Raw genomic sequence first — 19,416 nt, forward strand, 5'->3', positions numbered from 1 at the left:
CACTCACCAGGCCCGAAGCTGTTCGAGGGCAGCTCAGCATCCGGGTCATGTTTCCTAGGCTGGAAGGTCACAAGCAGGCGCCCATAGAGGCCGGTTCTCTGGCTGGCAGCGTGGAGCTTCAGCAGGCAGACACCTCTGCGCTGCAGCTCCTTCAGGGGGACACTTTCCTGCCATGCCCTGGGAAGCAAACACAGGCATGAAACCATCGGCTGGACTGAAGCTGAGGTTCAGAGCTCCAGGTGACACGAAAAGCCAGAGGGGGAGATGGAAAAGAAGGGGAAGGATGATGGTAAAGGAGACATCAGCTTATTGAAGAGTTGGCTTAAGCCATAACCTTGTGGTGATGTAACTACACTGGCTTCTATGGGCTTATTCTGTGCAGCAGGGTGATGCTCACAGAGCCCGGAGAAGAGGTATTGTCTGTTCGTGGTATTTTCCTCCCCTGTCTGGCTGTGGAGAGAAGGGAGCTGCCCAGGAGAGAATAACCGGGGTCCTGTCCTATAGATACAAGCACTAAAATGGAAGCTCTGCCATTGCTCACATGAAGCTGTGCTGACCCCCACCCAACCCTAACGGGTGGCTGCCCAGCCTTGCAGCCCACAGGTGACCACGGCACAAAGTGCCAGCAGCAGCTCTGGGGGGATAGGGAGTGTCTGGTTTTGGTATAGATCAATACAGAAAGGGAAATCCCTTTAGCAGGTTTATTCTCCTTCATCCCCAGCTTGGCTGGCGTCCTGTGCAGACCAGTTGTAGGGAGCTGAGGGAGCAGGACGTTCAGCTGTGGAATGAGCTCATCCTGTGGCCGGGCACTCGGGGTTGGGTAGGAGCAGGTCTCACTGGCACCGCAAGCGGGGATGTCTGTGCCCCCAGCGTGACCACACATAACCCAGGGGCACCTGGAGACACCCCTGCCCTCCCTGGCACTCTGAACCCATGAGGCAGGCGGGACCTGGGGTCAGTCTGAGCCCCAGGGCAAAGCTGGATGAGGCTGCAGGGTCCAGCACCCCGGGGTCCTGCGGGTGACAGCAGGCCCTGAGGGGTGAGGCGCGGTGGGATCCCTTCCGGGGTGACTCCAGCAGGGCGGAGAGCGTGCGCTTCCCACTGGGGAGTGCTCTGCAGTGAGTGCTGCGGTACCTCCTGTCGGCGACAGCCCGACAGGCTGCGCTTCCTCCTGGGACGTGCTGGTTACACAGGGGTGCAGCATCTCCTATAGGGCACAGCGGCTTTCCCACACGAGTGAGTCAGCAGCTCCCTTAAGGGCACGTCTGAGGACACAAGGGGAATGGCTTGAACCTGCCCGAGGGGAGGCTGAGCTGAGCTCTGAGGCAGAAGCTCTTCCCTGGGAGGGTGCTGAGGCGCTGGCACAGGGTGCCCAGAGAAGCTGTGGCTGCCCCATCCCTGGCAGTGCTCAAGGCCAGGTTGGACACAGGGGCTCGGAGCAAGCTGCTCCGGTGGAAGGGGTTGGGGCTGGAGCTGGAGGAGCTCTGAGCTCCCTTCCACGCAGCCCGCCCGGTGTTTCCGTGCCTGCCGCTCCCGCAGGTGAAGCCGGGCCCGGGGCTCCACGCGGTTCCCACCGCAGCCGCTCGGGGCTGCCTGAGGGCACGGGGGGCTCGGGGACCCGGCGCGGCCCCCGCCCGCTCCGCGGTACCTGCTCTGGGCGAGCTCTGCCTCCCGCTCCTCCCGCAGCAGCTCCAGGTGCCGCTCCGCCGCCTCGGCCGCCATGGCCCCGCTCCGTCACCCCCGCTCCTTCCGCTTCCGCCGGGGTCACCGCGATGGCGGCGGCGGCGGCGGTGGCGGCCGGGGCCCGGCGGCGGGCGGCAGGTGAGGAGGGACGGGACGGGGCGGAGGGAGGCGGCCGGGCGGGGGTCACCGCCGGCGGCTTGAACACCGCGGGCTCCCCGCGGCCCCTCCGGTGCTGCGGGCCCCGGTCTGTGCACGCCGGGGGAGGCTGCGTGGGGAGCGCTCGGGTCCATCCCGGCTCAGCCCCGGGGAGCCGCGGAGGGGCGGTGGAAAAGGTGGATGCGGGTCCGGATCCAGCGTCTCCTCCGTCCCCGGCCCGGCTGGGCACGGTGCTGTTTGGGTTCTCGGTGAAGCGTGGCTCCTGCAAGGGGGTGCTGGAGCCCGTTTGACTTTGGGAGCTCCGGTTCGTGCCTGTGTCCGTCAGGCTTTGGGTAGGGGAGAAGGGAATGGGCCTGCAGAGAAGCTGAGCACGGTCTGTGTTATTAAGCACGTTGCTCTAGGAAGGGGTTGTTATCGCTGAGATAACGCGGGTCACAGCATCCCAGAACCCAGCCTGGTTTGTGTTGGAAGGGACCTTAAAGCTCTTCCAATCCCACGGGCAGGGACCCCTTCCACTGGAGCAGCTTGCTCCAAGCCCCTGTGTCCAACCTGGCCTTGAGCACTGCCAGGGATGGGGCAGCCACAGCTTCTCTGGGCACCCTGTGCCAGCGCCTCAGCACCCTCCCAGGGAAGAGCTTCTGCCTAAGAGCTCAGCTCAGTCTCCCCTCGGGCAGGTTCAAGCCATTCCCCTTGGCCTGTCCCTCCATCCCTTGTCCCAAGCCCCTCTCCAGGTTTCCTGCAGCCCCTTCAGGCACTGGAGCTGCTCTCAGGTCTCCCCTTCACGCAGCAGAGGGGCAGGATCCCCTCCCTGAGCTGCTGCTCACGCTCTGGGGGTGCAGCCCAGCACACGGGGGGGGGGGTCTGGGCTCAAGCACTCACTGAAGCAGGGTCATGGGGAGCTGCTCCTCACCCAGCAGCCCAAGTCCTTCAGGCTCCATCCCATCTCCCCCAGCCTGTGTTTGTGCTGGGGATTGCCCTGACCCAAGGGGCAGAACTTTGCCCTTGGCCTTGTTGAACCTCATGAGGTTTGTGCTTGATAGATCCCCGAGCGTGTGTTTTCAGCCCTTCATCTCACTCTTCCAGTTCATGGTGTGTGGGTCGTGCTCCTTGCCAAAACTCAAACCTCTCTCAAAGTGCAACAGAAGTTGCAGGAAGCCCCTCGTTCTTGGCAGGTGTGCAGCGGGTGGAAGCACAGGTTCACTGGTGTGGTGAACGCTGCCACATGTGCACAGAGCTCTGAAAAGCGTGGATACGTTCAGTTCCCCCCTCCACTGTTACCTGTTTAGCTGTGCAGCTCCTCCACTCCTGTCTGGAAGGAAAAGGCACCTTTGGGATGGTGAAACCCCGGGCACAGGAGTGTTAACCCCACATCTGCTGACCCTGCCCCACTCTTCCATTGCCCACGTTCCCCTTGGCATGGGGGTGCCTGCTGGGAGCTGCAGGCCCTGGCAGTGTGCTTTGTCTTCCTCCTTGCTTTTCGGAGTGGGAGCTTTGCAAGGCTTGGCAGGAGGTGCTGAGAACCACCAGGGAAATGCTCTTCAATGGCTCCCTCCCCTTTGGGGGGGCCCAGAGGCTGGAAGGGATCCTTCAGGCAGCATCAGTTAATGCTTGGAGTTAAAAGAGTGCTCGCCAGTGTTCCTTCAGGTCACTGCAGTGCCTTTTGGTCACGCTGCTGCCAAAAGAGGGGGATGCTCTGCCTGTACCCCTGTTAAACTGGTGCGTCGAGTGGAAGCGTCGCCCTAAAGAAGTGTGTGTGCAGCAGGAGGCCTTTGCCCTGCTCTCCTGCAGCGCTGCACGCAACTGATGGGTTCTTTTCCTTACTGCTGTCTTATTTTGCTGCCCCCTTTATCTTTGCCATGATGAGACTGAAGGAAGCTTTCACAGGCACAAGAGTGGTGCCACCCCACTGGGACACCTCAGTATCACTGTGTTCTGCCCCGCCAGGGACTAAAACCCAGCAGTTGCTGCTTGCTTTTAACTGTTTCCCTCTCTCCCATTCAGCCTTCCTGCTTTCCTCTGCGGTCCGGCACCAGAGTTCCCAGAGCTCCTCACCACAGCAAGGGTAATGTCAATGATTTCCTCCTTTCCTTTTTGCCCTGTTGAATGCTGCCCTGCCTTGGTGGGTGGGAGGGCAGCTTGGTTTGCCTTTGGAAGGGGTTTGGCTGTCCCCTTTATCAGGCTGTTCCTTCCCAGTGAGCTTTGGACCCTGCCTCCCTTCAGTCCCCTTTGCCAGAGGGATGCTTCTGTTGGGCTGTGAAATTAAGCAGCTGAGTTTAGATCCTCTGCTGAGAAGGGGGCTGCAGTATGGGCTCAGCCCATAGCAGACAGCAGGGAAGCCACTGGAGCCAGGGCGTTGCTGCAGGAAGGGCTTCAGCTGATGCTCATCGGTTTAGGTGCACGTAATCTGCTCCTCAGGGTCACCTCTGCCTGCAGTCCTTGCCCACAGTGGTGACAGGAGACTCGAGCTCCGTTTGGTTCAGCCCTTTGGGAGCTGCTCCTTGGTGTCTGTTCAGTTCCCGCTGCTGGGATGGCACCGCATGGCGAGCTGTGCTCTGTGCTGCTGCTGCTGCTGCTGCGGCCGTGACCAGGAGGGGACACTGCAGCAGTGCGGAGAGCAGGGAGGGATGTGCTGCTCCTGCACGAGGTGCACAGCTTCCTGTGCTGGTTCCCAGTGAGCTGTGCTGGTTCCTGTGCTGGTTCCCAGTGAGCTGTGCTGGTTCCCGTGCTGGTTCCCAGTGAGGTGTGCGGGTTCCCATGCTGGTTCCCATGCTGGTTCCCACTGAGGTGTGCTGGTTCCTGTGCTGATTCCCAGTGAGCTGTGCTGGTTCCCACTGAGGTGTGCTGTTCCTGTGCTGGTTCCCACTGAGGTGTGCTGTTCCTGTGCTGGTTCCCACTGAGGTGTGCTGGTTCCTGTGCTGGTTCCCACTGAGGTGTGCTGGTTCCTGTGCTGGTTCCCACTGAGGTGTGCTGTTCCTGTGCTGGTTCCCACTGAGGTGTGCTGTTCCTGCTGCATTGCTGAAGGCTGGTGGGGTGACCCCTTCCCACTGGTGCTCACTGTGGGAGCACAGTTTGGATCTCTGCCCCTGTGACAGTCACTGAACTCCACAACAGACCCTTGGTGCTCTGTGACAGTCACTGAACTCCACAACAGACCCTTGGTGCTCTGTGACAGTCACCGAACTCCACAACAGACCCTTGGTGCTCTGTGACAGTCACCGAACTCCACAACAGACCCTTGGTGCTCTGTGACAGTCACTGAACTCCACAACAGACCCTTGGTGCTCATGGCTGGGCACTTGCTCTCAAGTGCTTTGAGTTTCTGTTGCATTAAAGCCCACTGAGAGGTGCTGCTGGGCACGCCAGAGGAAAGGGATGACACACGAGTGCTGCTGGGCTCGTTGTGCCTCTTCCACTGGCATGTTCACGTTCTCCCCTGGGTATTTTAGGCAGCTTGCACATCCTGTGTTATTTATAGGAAGTGTGGATCTCAGCACACTGGGAACTCTCCACTTCCCCTGTGGGGTGGGGATGGTGTTCACTGAGCAGCACCTTTGTCCCCACATAGCAGGAAATGATACTGCTCTGGTCATCTGAATGTCCCTCTTTAAACCTGTTATCTTTTCAGCATAGATTCTCGATTATAAGGAACTATAATCTGATACCTTTTGGTTATGCGTCTCTCTGAGTAAAGGCATTTGGCATCTCTTGGGGTGATTGAGTGCTGCAGAGGTGCACACTGCTGCCTCTGGTCCTCCTGGTTGCTCCTTGTGCTGGAGGTCCTGAAAGCCAGCTCATTACAAGCCAGTGGCATTGGCATTTTTCATCTCAGCCTCGCACTGTGAGCTTCACGAAGTGTTTCATCTCTGCATTAACACCCTGGGGCACATTGGGGCATGTTAGTTGTGGTTTTAAATGGGGCTCTTATGATTGTGTTGTCTGTCAAGGAAGGCAGAGTGTGCAAGTGAATGGACGTCTTGGGACTGACTGCACAGGGCTTGAGGCGGCCAGGAGCTGGTTCAGCCTGAGGCAGCGGATCCCTCCCAGTGATAACCTTGAGGAAAGCAGAACGAGCCCACCATGAGAGTGGATGAAACCTGTTGCTGGATGCTAGCTGAAACACCCCTGCCAGCTTTCAGTCCTCATCTGGTGTCTGTGCTGTGGGCAGCTTGCCTTCAAGCCCTGCTTTATGCACTGTGCTGGAGGAGTTGCATGTTGTGACAGCCACGTTCTGTTCCCAGGAAGCAAGAGAGCAACATGTCAGTAAAGGAGGTGGAGCAGGCATCAGGTGTCTTCTGCACAGTTTGTCATTCAGGCACTGGTGGGGTTTGAGCTGTTGCTCCTGTGATTGTATCAGTGCTGAACATGTCTGTGATGCTCAGGAGTCCCCTGGGCTGATCCCCATGGAGGTCTTCAGGGAGTGATGCAGTGTCTTGAAATGGAGAAGCTCCTGTCCCAGCAGGACAGGACAAGAGCAGTTATTAAAGCAGTTCTCTGCCACAGCAGCCAGAGCTTCCCTTCCAAGAACAAGGATTTAATTTGCACCTTTTAGCAAAATATCTTGGGGCTCAAAATCATCCTGAGGAATGCTGCTTGTGCTTGGATGAGGGCTTGTGCTTGGATGAGAGCACGTTCCCTGCTGTGGTCAGCCTGGACAGATAGGCGTGGGGCTGAGAAGTCCTGTTAGTGCCTCTGCTGGTCCCTCCCTGGTGTGGGGCTCTCATAGACAGATGTAATGGCACAGGAGAGGCTTTGGGGCTCAGTGTGTGTGGTGGTAGATGCTGAGTGCTCTGGGGGTGGGAGAAGCCGTCACTGCTGCCATTCAGGGAATGCAGCTGTAAGTGACAAAGGAAGAGCAGCCTCTGAACGCTCCTGTAAAGAACCCAGCTGTGTTCTTAAGACCCTCTCTAAACTCTATTTAACAGAGAAGAGCTTCACAGAATAGAGGCAGAAAGGATGCTGTGAGTCATTGAGGCGTAGCTGGGGCTGCTTTCGGGATGCTCATTTCCTCCTTCCCAGTCAAAGGCACGGTCCTGCCTCCGGATGCTCTGCACCACCGGGAGCTGCAGGGTTCTGTGCCTGGGCTGAAGTGGTTTGAGGAGCATTGCCCTGCTCAGCCTCACTGCTTCAAGGGAGGTAACTTGTAGCTATACCTGGGAAAGAGTCACTAGAGCCTTTGGTCTAAATCTGAGCTGTAAGCGAGGCTTAAGGTGGGTCTGTTTGCACAGAGTTGGTGATAGATCCCATCCTGGAATGTCACGGTGGTCGCTGAGCTTGATCCCCACCAGCACATCCACCTGGAGATGGGTGTGCAGCGCAGGAGCAAGGGCTAACAGCCTGCAGGAAGCATTTTCAGTTAACTTTCAATCTGTTTCTTCCTTGGGTTTCAACTATTTCAGTAACATCCTGAAGTGTGAAGGAGAAAAAAAGGGGGGGAAAAGTTAAATCCATTCTCCAGACTGAATTTGGTGTCAGGATGGGAGTAAAGCAAAGCAAGCACTGAGGCATTCATCCCTGTTTGTTAGAGCCTGCTGCAGCTCATGGTGGACCCAAGTGACATTAAGCCCTGGGAGCAGGCACTCTGTGGTCGAGCATTTGGAGGTTGAACTCGGGAATGAGACCAAGTGTTTCCTGCCTGCTTCTGAAGAGGCTTCTGCTGTGGGCTGCTGCGTTTCTTGTCCTGCTGAGTGCTTTTGCCTGGTGCTGGGAGGAAGGTCTGGGGACTTTGCCTTAGCCAGGGTCCTCCGTTGGATCCTAGGAGGTAACATGGCTTTCGCCTTGCCTGCCACCCCTGTCCATAGCGCCCAGGGCTGGAACAGGAAACCTCTGCTTGCTCATGAGCTGCTGCAGGGGGAAATGATCCCTGGGGAATTGCCTCTGGCCCAAGAAGACCTTGGGCTGGCTCTTTCATCCTGATAAGTCCTCGTCTCCTGTACAACTTCTGCTCCCCCAGGGGAAAACCTCTTTCTGTTCCACCTCCATCTTCTGTCACCCTTCTCCCTCTCTTCGTGTTTTACATCTCTTGACAGTACCTGCTTGCTACAAGTGAATTTTACCTTATCATTCACAGGCTTGTTGGTAAAACCTCTCTGTCTTCACCCCCATGGCCCGAAGTGAAACTCCCAGATCCAGTAGAAGAAGCAAAGTATCATGCAGGTAAAGGTCTCGCGTCTCCAAGTGCAGACTAGCACGCCGGTATTGCCACTGGTGGCCTCATTGGGTGGGAATGTCTTCAATGATTGGAGCCAGTTTCTGTTCATGGTTTTGTCTCATTTCTCATGTGTGTTAGTGTCACTGGACCTGCGCTCCAGGCACTGGTGTTGGAGATTTGGGTAGAAGATGAGGTCTCCTTAGTTGATGCCAGCTTGTAACATTCCCAGAGGAATGTGGTGTGACGTGTTGCTCTCCAAAACATGCACCAAGCCTTTTGGACAAGAGAAAACATTTATTCTTCCTTTAATGGCTAAATGGAAAAGCTGCAGCCAGCACCAGCAGTTGGATGGTGGGCACAGAGGGGGCTGGTGTATTTTAGTGCATCAACCAGAACACGGGTGCCAGCAGAAGCAGTTGGATGGTGGGCACAGGGCAGAGCTGCAGAGGTGGGACATAAGGCAGTGAGCAGCTGGGCAGTGACGTGACGTTAGTGAACGTGATGTTAGAGTCATAGCATCAGGGACTGGTTTGGGTTGGAAAGGACCTTAAGATCGTCCAGTTTCAACCCCTGCCATAGGCAGGAATGCCTCACACCAGACCGTGTCACCCAAGGCTCTGTCCAGCCTGGCCTTGAGCACTGCCAGGGATGGGGCATTTAGAACCTCTGTGGGCAGCCTGTCCAGGTCCTCACTGGGAAGAACTGCTTCCTTACATCCAGCGTGTGTTGGCCCCACATCTAGTAAGGGCGGTGGAATGCAGCCAGCGGTGGTCCTGAAGGGAGCACAGGGACCAGACAGCAGCAGGCAGTGAAGTGCCTGTGGCTCTTTAGCAACCATCCTCCTTGCTTAGCCTCACCAGGACGTGTCAGCGGTCCTCCTGTAAGGGGACACAGCATTCCCTGGCAGTGGGATGTGAGCAGCAGACACAGAGAAGGTTCATGTGTCTGTATCGGCCAGGTGGGGCTCTGTCATGGTGCCGGGGCTGGTGGTGGGCAGCCAGCACACATGGATGTGCCTCAGCACTGAGCAGTAACGAGCCCCAGAGGGTGAGTTCTTCCCAGCTGCTGGGGGTGGCAGTGGGCTGTTGTGTGCTCCACACAGGCACTGAGCTGGGGTGCTCCGGAGCTGGCAGTGTTCCTGCCTCACCTTAGCCTCGGGGAGGGCTGTGAGAGGAGCCTGGCTGCTTGGCTTTAGGTGGGGGAAGTAAAGGAGAGGAGCTTATTTGCAAGGACAGAGTGAGAGGAGAGCTGCTGGGCTGTGTCCACCCTTGTGCAGTGTCCCTTCGCCTGGCTGAAGTGTGTTCACAACCAAGGGATGCACAATGGAGACATCCTCCTGCTCCAGGTCTCCTCTCTGGCTCTTTTTCATCCTGCTCTTTATCTCCTTTGTGCTCCTGGGATTGCTCAAGTGACAAATGAGTGTCCCTGAGCATGCTTTGACCCAGTGGTGAACCATGCACTGCTCAGTTTGGTTCACTGGAGCCCTGTGGTGAACAGGGTCCCATGTTCCTTGATTAACTCCAATGGGATCCCTGGGGCTGCTGTGATTTCTGTGCCTTGTAACCTCCTGCTGCTCATGAGCTTGCATCATTGTCTCCTGCTGTGCTCAACCAGAGCAAACAGCACTGAGCATCTGAATCCTGCCTTCTGTTTTCCTGTTGGCTGTGGAAGCAGCCGTGGGTATCTCAGGAAGGGTCACTCCACATGGTGCCAAGACACAAATGTGCTGCAACTAAATGGGGACATCACTTGATGTTCCCTGTCACTGGAGGGGTTTGGAAGAGGGATCGACCACTTGAGAGCCCCAGTGCAGTGGAGAAAACCTTTTCTGGTTACAAAAGATGAGAAAGATGGAATTGGACAAGGCAATACCCCTGTCAGAGCATCACCCTGCAGGGCTTTGCTACGAGTCTGAAATGTTGCCCACAGGACAGTGATAGGCCCATGTCAGCAGCGCTGGAGGAACGGATTGTGCCCGTTGTGCAGGTGAGGGCATAGCAGGGAGAAGGGGTTGTGGGTCTTCTCTGGACTTCATGGGATGGATTGCTGTGAATCAGAGAAGAGCACGCATGGGACAGTTCCAGTGATGCAGAGCTGAACTCTCCAGCACAGTGAGGGCTGCAGCAACTGCTGCCTTGCTGATCAGTTCTCTCCTTACCTCTGCCTTCAATGGTTTGTGTCTGCTGGGCTGGAGCTGGGCACTGGGGGTGTTCCTGGGAGGGCTGGGTTGGCCTGACTGAATTCCTGTCTGTCCCAGATGGATGTTGTGCTCTTTATGTTCCAAGAAAAAATGATTCAGCTGCTTTTGATGACAATGAGGAAAATACAAGTTTTCCAGTTACAGAAAAGTTGCAGCTCCTGCCCAGCTCCAGGGAGTTGAAAACTGCTGCTCTGTGCCTGGGAATGGCACTTGTTAAGCAATACCTTTTGATACGCCCATAAAAATTGGGTTTGGCTGCAGTGCACTGGAAGCTGATGACAGTAAATGGAGCCTGTTCATGTCCAGGCCCTGGGCCTGGGGTTTGTACCTGCTCTGCAGATAGATGGGAAAGGATTTTCTGGGAAGGAGGGGGTGAAGGTTTCTCTTGGCTGTGCTGCAGGTCCCTGTTCTCAGGCCAGGCCTCGTTAGCAAGCTGGAGCTCTCTCCTGTGTGCTTTGCCAAGCTCTCCTGATGTTCCTGCATGCCTTACATGGTTTTCAGAGCTCTGGGCCTTCTGCATGTGGCTTGGGAGTGGAGAGGAGCTGCCCTCCGAGTGCAGGATGCACAGGAAAGGGCTCTTTTCAGGAGTGCTTTATGGCAGAATACAGTGGTTGAGGATGCCTGAGAATTATGGAATCCCAGAGTGCTTTGGGTTGAAGGGACCTCAAAGCTCCTCCAGCTCCAACCCCAACCCCTTCCACTGGAGCAGCTTGCTCCAAGCCCCTGTGTTCAACCTGCCCTTGAGCACTGCCAGGGATGGGGCAGCCACAGCTTCTCTGGGCACCCTGTGCCAGCGCCTCAGCACCCTCACAGGGAAGAGCTTCTGCCTCAGAGCTCATCTCAGTCTCCCCTCGGGCAGGTTCAAGCCATTCCCCTTGGCCTGTCCCTGCAGGCCCCTGTCCAAAGTCCCAAGAAAAGTGGGGCTGAGCAGTCAGCAGTGTAGCTGGGCTGCCTTCCCAGTGTGTTACTGGGTGCTGGCTGTTCACTGATGTGTGGGTTTGCCACCTAAGTACAAACAGCTCCTTAAGCTCATGGAAGGGAGCAGCATTGCCGTTGATCCTCACGGGAGGATCCCAGCGGAGGAGAGCTTCGGTGGGAGAGCCCCGCAGCTGCATGAGCTCTGCAGAGCCCTTGCTGAGGCCCCTGATCCCCCTCCCTGCCGTGTGCCCACAGAGCTGGTCCGGCGGGTGAACGGGCTGATCGCAGCGCGGCGCTACGGGCGCCTCTTCGCCGTCGTGCACTTCGCCAGCAAGCAGTGGAAGGTCACCAGTGAGGACCTCATCATGATGGACAACGTGCTGGAGGCCGAGTGTGGCGACCGCATCCGCATGGAAAAGGTGATGCGCCCGTGGGGCCGCCGTGCCTGTGGGGCCGTGCTGTGCATGGGGCCAGGGCTGGCTGCTGCCAGCATCCCCTGAGGCAAGAGCCGGGGCTGGGTCTTGAAGCCCTCCTGAAGAGCTCCTGTTGGATGTCTCTTCAGTCCAGGCGCTTGCTTTGCCTCAGGTTTGCTCCAGCTCCTGTTAGTGAGGCTGTTGCTGTGGTTTCTATGGAGCAGGGCTGGAATGGATCCTGCCAGACTCTTAGGAGACGGATTTTCATTGCACTGACTTCATCAAACCAGGAAGGTGGCAGTTGTTGTTTCTAGAGAGGCAGCTGAAGCCTGTGTTTACCTCGAGGCTCCCAGCACCCGAAACGCTGCAGAGCTCCCAGAGGGACCAGCCCTGCTCCGTGCTGAGCTAGATCCTTATCACACTGAGTGTGCTGGGTGGAGGGAGAGGGATGGTGCATGGAGGGGAGAGCTGCCAAGATGCAGTTCAGCCTCTTCACCCGTGTTAACTGGTAGGAACTTGTGAGGCTCATTAATTCAGCTCTTAACTGAAAGATTATGAAGCTGGCTTCATCTTAATGTCAGTTGTGATGGTTTGAGCCAAGCAGAGCTGGGCACTGTCTGCTCATGCACTCCTCTGAGGTCCAGTCTGGGGGCAGCTTTTTGGGCTGTGTCCTGCATCCTCGTATACAATAGAGAGGAGCGACCTGCATGGAGTAGCCAGCTAGGAATACATGGGAGTGAAGGGGAAAAACCTGCCCTACGAGCATAACCCTTTGGGGATTTCATTGGCATGGATCTGTCTAAACCAGAAGTCAGAACATTTCATAACCATTTGTGTTGCTTGTAGCTGCTGCCATCAGTCAGGGTGGGGAAGGAGGCAGCCTGCAAGAAATGCTGCCTCTTCTCACTGTAGCCTCCCCGTTACCCTGCCTGGTCCTTTAGAGAGGCGAGTGGCTGAATGTGCTGAACCTCTGCTCCCTGGTGTGGTGAATCCCCCAAGCCAGTCATTTCCTTATTGCCCATCTTGAGGTCTCCTGGAGGAGCATGAGGAATGTGTTTCCCTACTGGGTTTACGTTAACAATCGCTATAAAACTCCAATGATTTTAGGAGCTGCCGTTCATTCAGGTCCCACACAAGGCATGTTATTCTTCTTCTTCCCTTTCTGTCTCTTTTACAACTGGTGGCGAGCCAGAACAGGAAGGTTCAGTGTGTTCTGATCAGCGGGCAAGATACTTCTACAGCAGGCTTTGGTGGGCTGAGCTCTCTGGAAGGCTGTTTCATGAGTGTGCCTTGCCTCCTTGCTGCCTTTCCCACGTCCCAAGTGTCAGGTTGAACTGCACAAAGCCCTCGTCTGAAGCAGTTTGACTCCTCTCTGGTGCCTGCAGGCTTGGAAGGTGCTGTCTGCTGGCACCATGAGCAGTGATAGATGCCTGCTTTGTCTTCCATAGGTTCTGCTGGTTGGTGCTGACGACTTCACGCTTATCGGAAGGCCGCTGCTGGGGTAAGCTGTCTCATCTGAGCACTGTCCACAAGGCAATGCTTACACTTAATTGTAGCTTCAGGGCTCCTGCGGTTCCTGAAGCTGAGGAGAGGCCTGGATTTATCAGCACAAGCTTTATCCCAGCCCTGTGGCCTTTGAGAGAACACCGATAAACCATTGCCACAGTGCCAGGGTAGAGCAGCAGTGCCCTTTCCTAAGGTAACTGCAGGATATTCACCTCTGCTGGGTTGGATCTTTCCCTCATGGTGTAACCCTTGCACAAACTGGTAGTAAATCTTGCTCCTCAACAGCTTTACTCCCTCACTCTAATTCTGGTGATAGTCATCTTGGAATAACCCAGAAACCCTTTCCCAACCCTTAATTTGACTCGGGTTTTTCAACCCATTTCCTTTCGCCCTTGTCTTAACCCAGCAGGCTTTAATCTTCATTTCAGAGTTCTCCCAGTCCCCTAGTCTAGCAGAGCTGGGGAGGAGGAGTTGACCCCTTGGCACCATCTGCATCCCAGTGCTGTAGGAGTTGCTCTACAACCTGGCAGAACACTTGGTTCCTCAGCCTTGTCTTTACCCAAAGGAAGTGGTGTGTGGACCGGGTGTTACTGCGCAGCTCTGGCACTGGCCAGAACCAAAGCCATGAGCTGGTTTCCCCAGGACAAGAGGTTTTAGTGGTAAAACGAGGTGGGTTGCAGATGCTCGAAGTACCTGGCAGCCCTCCTGTGGTGTGGTTGCAGGCTGACCCACACGGTTAGGATTCAGCTTGAACTGCAGCAGCTCTGGCAGAGGACGGTCGGATGCAGAAGAACTTTGCATCTGAGAATTCCTTTGTGGTGGTTGCAGGTCAGATCAGGAGGAACTTGTACATCTCAACTATTTCCTGGTTAGAAATGCCACGTGGTTTGATTGGTTTCACTTGTGAGTGCTTTATGGGGTACTTAAGGGTCGGTTGACATGTGTTTGTACAGTGGGTAACGGGACTTCAGTTGCACTGGTGGTTCCTGCCATGGTTCCCTGTGCTAAGCAGGGTTTTGAGGGCTGGCAGTCCTTTTAGCAGTACTGCAAATAGATCGGGGATAGCATCATCAGGAGTCTTTGGGTTATTGCCAGATCCTGCCCTTGGGGAAGGTTTGAGGATGGGGAATCTCATCATTAGGACTGGAAGTGCCATCGTTGCAGAAATGCAAGAGGCCAAGCTCTCAGGCGGGGCTGTGCCATGGCAGGCAGTTGAGGAGCACCATCCTTCACCCAGCTCCCTTAACCGGTGGCTTTGGGGTGGTTCTTCACAGCTCTCCATCTGTGTGCTGGCCTTGGCCTGTGGCCTGAGCCCTGGTCGCCGTGGGGCAGGAGGAAAACCAGCTGCCTGGCTCCTGCAGGTGCTCTGCGTGTGGAGCGTGCTGTCAGATCCTTGGAGCAGCCCAACCGCCCATCTGCAGCGTTAGCTGGACCTCCAGTACCTTTGGCAGAGGAAGAGCAGTGGGAGGAGGAGGAGGAGGCTGCTGGGGAGGTGCCATCCTCCCCCTGAGCTGCCTGGTACAGGCTGAGGAGGGGACAGCAGGGCCCAGCCCGTCCCAGGCAACGCGGGCTGCAGTTCTTTCAGCCCATCCCCAGTTGTGCCTGAACCACAGGCACCGTGAGGGGAGGTCAGAGGTGGGATGTGAACGGAGGTTTTCTGTCCGTTTAAAACTCTCCCCATCATCAGGGGCTGCTTGCACCAGGTCTGTGTGAGATGGATCCCAGCTGCGCTCCCGGCTCAGCCTCAGCCTCAGCCTCGCAGGCGGGCAGGAACTTGTCCTGCTCTGGACACGTGGTCATGGTTTAATTTGCTGTCGCAGTCGGGTGCCTCCCAGGATGCCACTTCTGAAGCCTCGCAAAGCCCAGCAGTGCAGCAGAGCCCATCTGCGAGGCAGAGGCTGCTCGGGGAACCTGGGGCTGGCTCCTGCTTTGGAATCTGCTGGGGTCTGTGTGTGTGCAGGGGACCCACTGCCCGGGCCATGGGCACAAGGGGCACTTGTACCCCGTGGAGCTGTGGACTCAACTGTGCGCTGTAGAGCTGTGATTAGAAGGGAGCACAACCTCGGGCAGGTTGGCATTTGAGGCCCTTGAGCCCCCTTACCTGGTCTGGACCTGAGGGAAACGAATGGTGCCTCTATGAGACGGGGCTTGGAGCCAGCTGCTCCAGTGGAAGGTGTCCCTGCCTGTGGCAGGGGGTGGAACTGGATGGGCTTTAAGGTCCCTTCCAGCACCAACCAGGCTGGGATTTAGCTTATTTCTAGACCAAGTGCAGCTGATGGAGGGTTTTCCTCTGGGTGAGCCTTGCTTTCTCCTGCTACCTGCCCATGCAGTGGAAATGCCAAAGGGCCCTGGACCTGTTCCTTTCCCAGTTACTTCCTGCAGGAGTGAGCTGTCAGCTGTAGTTATTGCCCTTCGGGGCTGTAGGTTGCCCACATCCTGGATCTTTTTCACTGCTTAATGACAGCAGCTCGGAGCCAACAAACCTGTGAGGTTTCAGTGTGAATGTTTCGTGCCTCCTGCTAAAACCTGGTGGATGTGCTTTGTCATGGAACGTTCTGCTGCTGAAGGCACGGGCCTGGCTCTGTCGGGCTCTGGGAAATGTGTGACCCCCCTTTGTTTTTATGGGCATTCCACTCATACCAAAACCATTTGATAAAGATTTGCTTGTTCCTTGGGCTCTGTTTTGCTGAGAACTTTCCTGTTTGGATGCACTTCACCAGCGAGTTGGCTCCTGCTGTGCTTCAGCCCCTCCACCAGCAGGTCCTGGGGCTTTGTGCAGCAGGGAAGGACTCACCAGGGCCCCTTGGCCTTGAACTTTGACTTGCAGAGTGAAGCCGTGCTTGGGTACTCAGCTGCATCGATACCCTTAAAGGTTTGCTCTAAAGCACATCAGCATGGACAGGACACGGGGGACCCTTGTCTGCAGGCGTGTGTCCGTGTTCCTGCTGTGGCTGCAGGCCAGGGCAGCTCTGGGGCAGGCACAGCGTGGCTGTGCTGCTGCAAAGCCTGGCTCTTCTGAGAGCAGACCTCAGTGACCGAGTCACCTCTGGCCTGGCCACTTCCCAGTTTTCCCATGTGATCCATTCAGGAGTTTCTGACGTGCCTCTACAGCCCGGGCCTGGAGTGCAGCTTCCCCTCCAGTGGGCAGGAATCAGGCACGGAAGGAATCAGACACTGAAGGGGTCCCTGCCGTGGCCAGGGTTGGACCTGGATCGTCTTTAAAGGTCCCTCCCAACCCAAACCACTCTGTGGATTATGGCAGTGGAGCTCCCTCATTCCGGGGTGAAGCAGGGCCAGCCCTGGGGTGCAGCTCCGTCTCTGCTGCGTGTCCTCGCGCGCACGCTGGCTCTGCGTCTCGGTGGTGCTGGATGTGGATGGATGGTGGCACGTCAGGCTCCGCCAGGCACTGCCTTGTGTCTCTTTCCTCTGGGCTGCTCGCTAAACGCACGCGCATCCGTCCGTCCTCTGCCTGTCCTCCCCTCCCTGACAGGTTCCATCTGAAACAGCGCAGCCAGAGGAGATGGGGAAGCTCTGGGTGCCTCCTGCTGGGCCAGCTGGGCTCTCCCCTCTGTCCCCTTTGCGTGCAGGCTGAGTGCTTGTCAGGGAAACGTTCTTCCTCTCGGCTCCTCTCACGCTGATGGGTTTAATGGTGCTCTGCAGGGATGCTGCATGGAAGAGTGCCTCGTCCTCCTCCCTTGGGGCCCTTGGTTAAAACCAGCTTGCCAAAGCTTTAGTGTGGCTCCTGTCTGGAAGCAGTTCCCTCCCCAAAGGGGGGCTGCTGTGCAGAGAGGTCGGGGTCCTCCAGCCCACCTCAGTTTCCAGCTCTGCTGTTGTCCTGGGTTCAGCAGTAGCAAGGAGCAGCTGGAAATCCCAGCGCTCTTCTTCATCCTCCTCTGGTTGCTGGGCAGGGTCCCCGGGTGGGCAGGAGCAGTGTGCACGTGTGTGTGTCCATCAGGTGATGTGCGGGGACCAGCTACTCCGTGATCTTACCTGTGAAGGCGCTACAGGCTGTTTCATCTCCGTCCTGGGCGAGGGAGGATGTTTGCTTGCTGAGAGCTTCCTTGTGCCAAGCGGGATGTCGAAATGCTGTGGGTGATGGAGCGGTCGCAGCGCTCGGCCTGAGCTCCCCCAGGAGCCAGTGCCTGGCTCCTGCTCTGGTTTGGGGTGAGCAAGGAGCTCGGAGCAGGAGCGGGAGGCAGGAGAGCGGGCGGGAGGAGAGGACTGGGTGCAGCCGGCAGCGGTGCCTCCGTCTGTCGCCAGGACATTGCCAGGGCTCACTCAGGGGAGCGAGGAGAGGAGGCTCTTCCAGCTCTGTGATGCCTTAGAGAAGGAGGAAGGGGTTCTGTGCTGACCAGCACGGTGGGGGTGTCCCGGGTGTGTTTAACCTGCAGCGCAGGCAGAGCTGGACGCACAAGGTGCCGCGTGAAGGTGCCAGGGGCATTTCTCCTGCTGAAACAGGGCAGGTTCCTGCAGGTTCCTGCTCCTGCTGCCCCGTGGCTGTTTCTGATCTCCCCGTGCCGTGGCAGCCTGGCACGCTGCTTGCCTGATCCCCCCACAGCACCGTGGGGCGGGCGGGCTTGAGCACTGAGCCAGCGAGCTGCCGGGTTCCCTTTGGAGCTGCTGTGGAGGGGGGCTCTGGGAGGTCTCTGACCCCAGGGACCTGCTCCTGCATGGCAGGAGGGGGTCAGTCATTACCGGGGTGCTCAACGTAAAAAGGACATGTAAAAAGGACATGTAAAAAGGAGCTGTTGGAAGAAGTCCAGAGGAGGCCACGAGGATGCTCAGGGACTGGAGCAGCTCCTGTATGAAGACAGGCTGAGAAAGTTGGGGCTGTTCAGCCTGGAGAAGAGAAGGCTGCGGGGAGACCTCAGAGCAGCTTCCAGTGTCTGAAGGGGGCCTACAGGGATGCTGGGGAGGGACTCTTCATTAGGGACTGTAGTGACAGGACAAGGGGTAACGGGTTCAAACTGAAACAGGGGAAGTTTAGATTGGATCTAAGGAGGAAATTCTTTCCTGTGAGGGTGCTGAGGCACTGGAATGGGTTGCCCAGGGACGTTGTGAATGCTCCATCCCTGGCAGTGTTCAAGGCCAGGTTGGACGAGGCCTTGGGTGCCATGGTTTAGTGTGAGGTGTCCCTGCCCATGGCAGGGGGTTGGAACTGGATGATCTTAAGGTCCTTTCCAGCCCCGGCTGCTCTATGGTTCTATGAAATGTTGTGTTTCTCAGGAAGGAGCTGGTGCGTGTGGAGGCCACAGTGATCGAGAAGACGGAGTCGTGGCCCAAAATCAACATGCGCTTTCGGAAGAAGCGCAACTACCAAAGGACCCAAAGTAAGAACACAGAGCGTGGGGCATGGGGCACGGGGCATGGAGAACAGGGCACGAGGCATGGGGCACAGGGCATGGGGAACAGGGCATGGGGCACGGGGCGTGGGGCATGGGGCACAGGGCATGGGGCACAGGGCATGGGGCACGGGGCGTGGGGCATGGGGCACAGGGCATGGGGCACAAGCATGGGGTACAGAGCATGGAGAACAGGGCATGGGGCACAAAGCATGGAGAACAGGGCATGGGGCACAGAGCATGGAGAACAGGGCACAGGCCTTGCTTCCCTGCTGATCTGTGCCTGGACCTGGGAGGTGGGGAATACCCTGACCCAGGAGTGGTGCCTGGGGCAGGGAACTTGTTCACCTTCCACTGGAGCAGCTTGCTCCAAGCCCCTGTGTCCAACCTGGCCTTGAGCACTGCCAGGGATGGGGCAGCCACAGCTTCTCTGGGCACCCTGTGCCAGCGCCTCAGCACCCTCCCAGGGAAGAGCTTCTGCCTAAGAGCTCATCTCAGTCTCCCCTCTGGCAGGTTCAAGCCATTCCCCTTGGCCTGTCCCTACAGGCCCTTGTCCCAAGCCCCTCTCCAGGTTTCCTGCAGCCCCTTCAGGCACTGGAGCTGCTCTCAGGTCTCCCCTTCAGGAGCCTTCTCTTGTCCAGGCTGCCCCAGCCCAGCTCTCTCAGCCTGGCTCCATGGCAGAGCTGTTCCAGCCCTCGCAGCAGCTCCGTGCCCTCCTCTGGGCTCACTTGGCAGCATCCCCGTGGTCACCAAGGGTCTGTCCCTTCTCGTGTATGACTGAGAGGGAAGTTATGACCCTTCTTTATGAAACAGCGCTGAACCCATCCCAGCCTGGCCAGTCCCAGCCTCTGAAGGCTGTGCAGTGCCTTTGTGCTGTGCCCTCACCTCTTCCCTTTCTTTTCCAGTCATTGTGAACCCACAGACCGTCCTCCGGATCAACACCATCGAAATCTTCCCCTGCTTGTCGTGACGGAGCGATGGGTGATGTGGGGCTTCGCTCTGCTCCTGCTTTCAGCATGTATGGGAATAAAACTGCCTTGTCATTGGGAA

The 19,416-nt window shown here is 57.2% G+C and overlaps 2 protein-coding genes across 2 annotated transcripts in view; one reads left to right on the forward strand and one right to left on the reverse strand.

The window, feature by feature from the left end:
• The window catches only part of IGHMBP2 (immunoglobulin mu DNA binding protein 2), a 31,867-nt gene extending 30,085 nt beyond the window's left edge, over positions 1-1,782 (reverse strand). The window contains exons 1-2 of the mRNA XM_057430554.1: positions 1,649-1,782; positions 8-177 (exon numbers count right to left, since the gene is read on the reverse strand). Of these exons, the coding sequence (XP_057286537.1) occupies positions 8-177; positions 1,649-1,722 (244 nt within the window). The 5' untranslated portion in view covers positions 1,723-1,782. The remainder of the gene's footprint in view (positions 1-7; positions 178-1,648) is intronic.
• Positions 1,758-19,416, forward strand: MRPL21 (mitochondrial ribosomal protein L21). Its single transcript, XM_057430574.1, has 7 exons — positions 1,758-1,821; positions 3,841-3,901; positions 7,907-7,992; positions 11,361-11,524; positions 12,967-13,019; positions 18,251-18,354; positions 19,272-19,416. Exons 1-7 carry the CDS (start codon positions 1,773-1,775, stop codon positions 19,334-19,336), a joined length of 582 nt encoding a protein of 193 aa, XP_057286557.1. The 5' UTR covers positions 1,758-1,772; the 3' UTR covers positions 19,337-19,416.

The sequence above is a fragment of the Pezoporus wallicus genome, unplaced genomic scaffold, assembly GCF_028554395.1.
Source record: "Pezoporus wallicus isolate ANWC-B61680 ecotype Strahan unplaced genomic scaffold, APGP_CSIRO_Pwel_v1 contig_8824, whole genome shotgun sequence".
Classification (NCBI taxonomy): Eukaryota; Metazoa; Chordata; class Aves; order Psittaciformes; family Psittacidae; genus Pezoporus; species Pezoporus wallicus.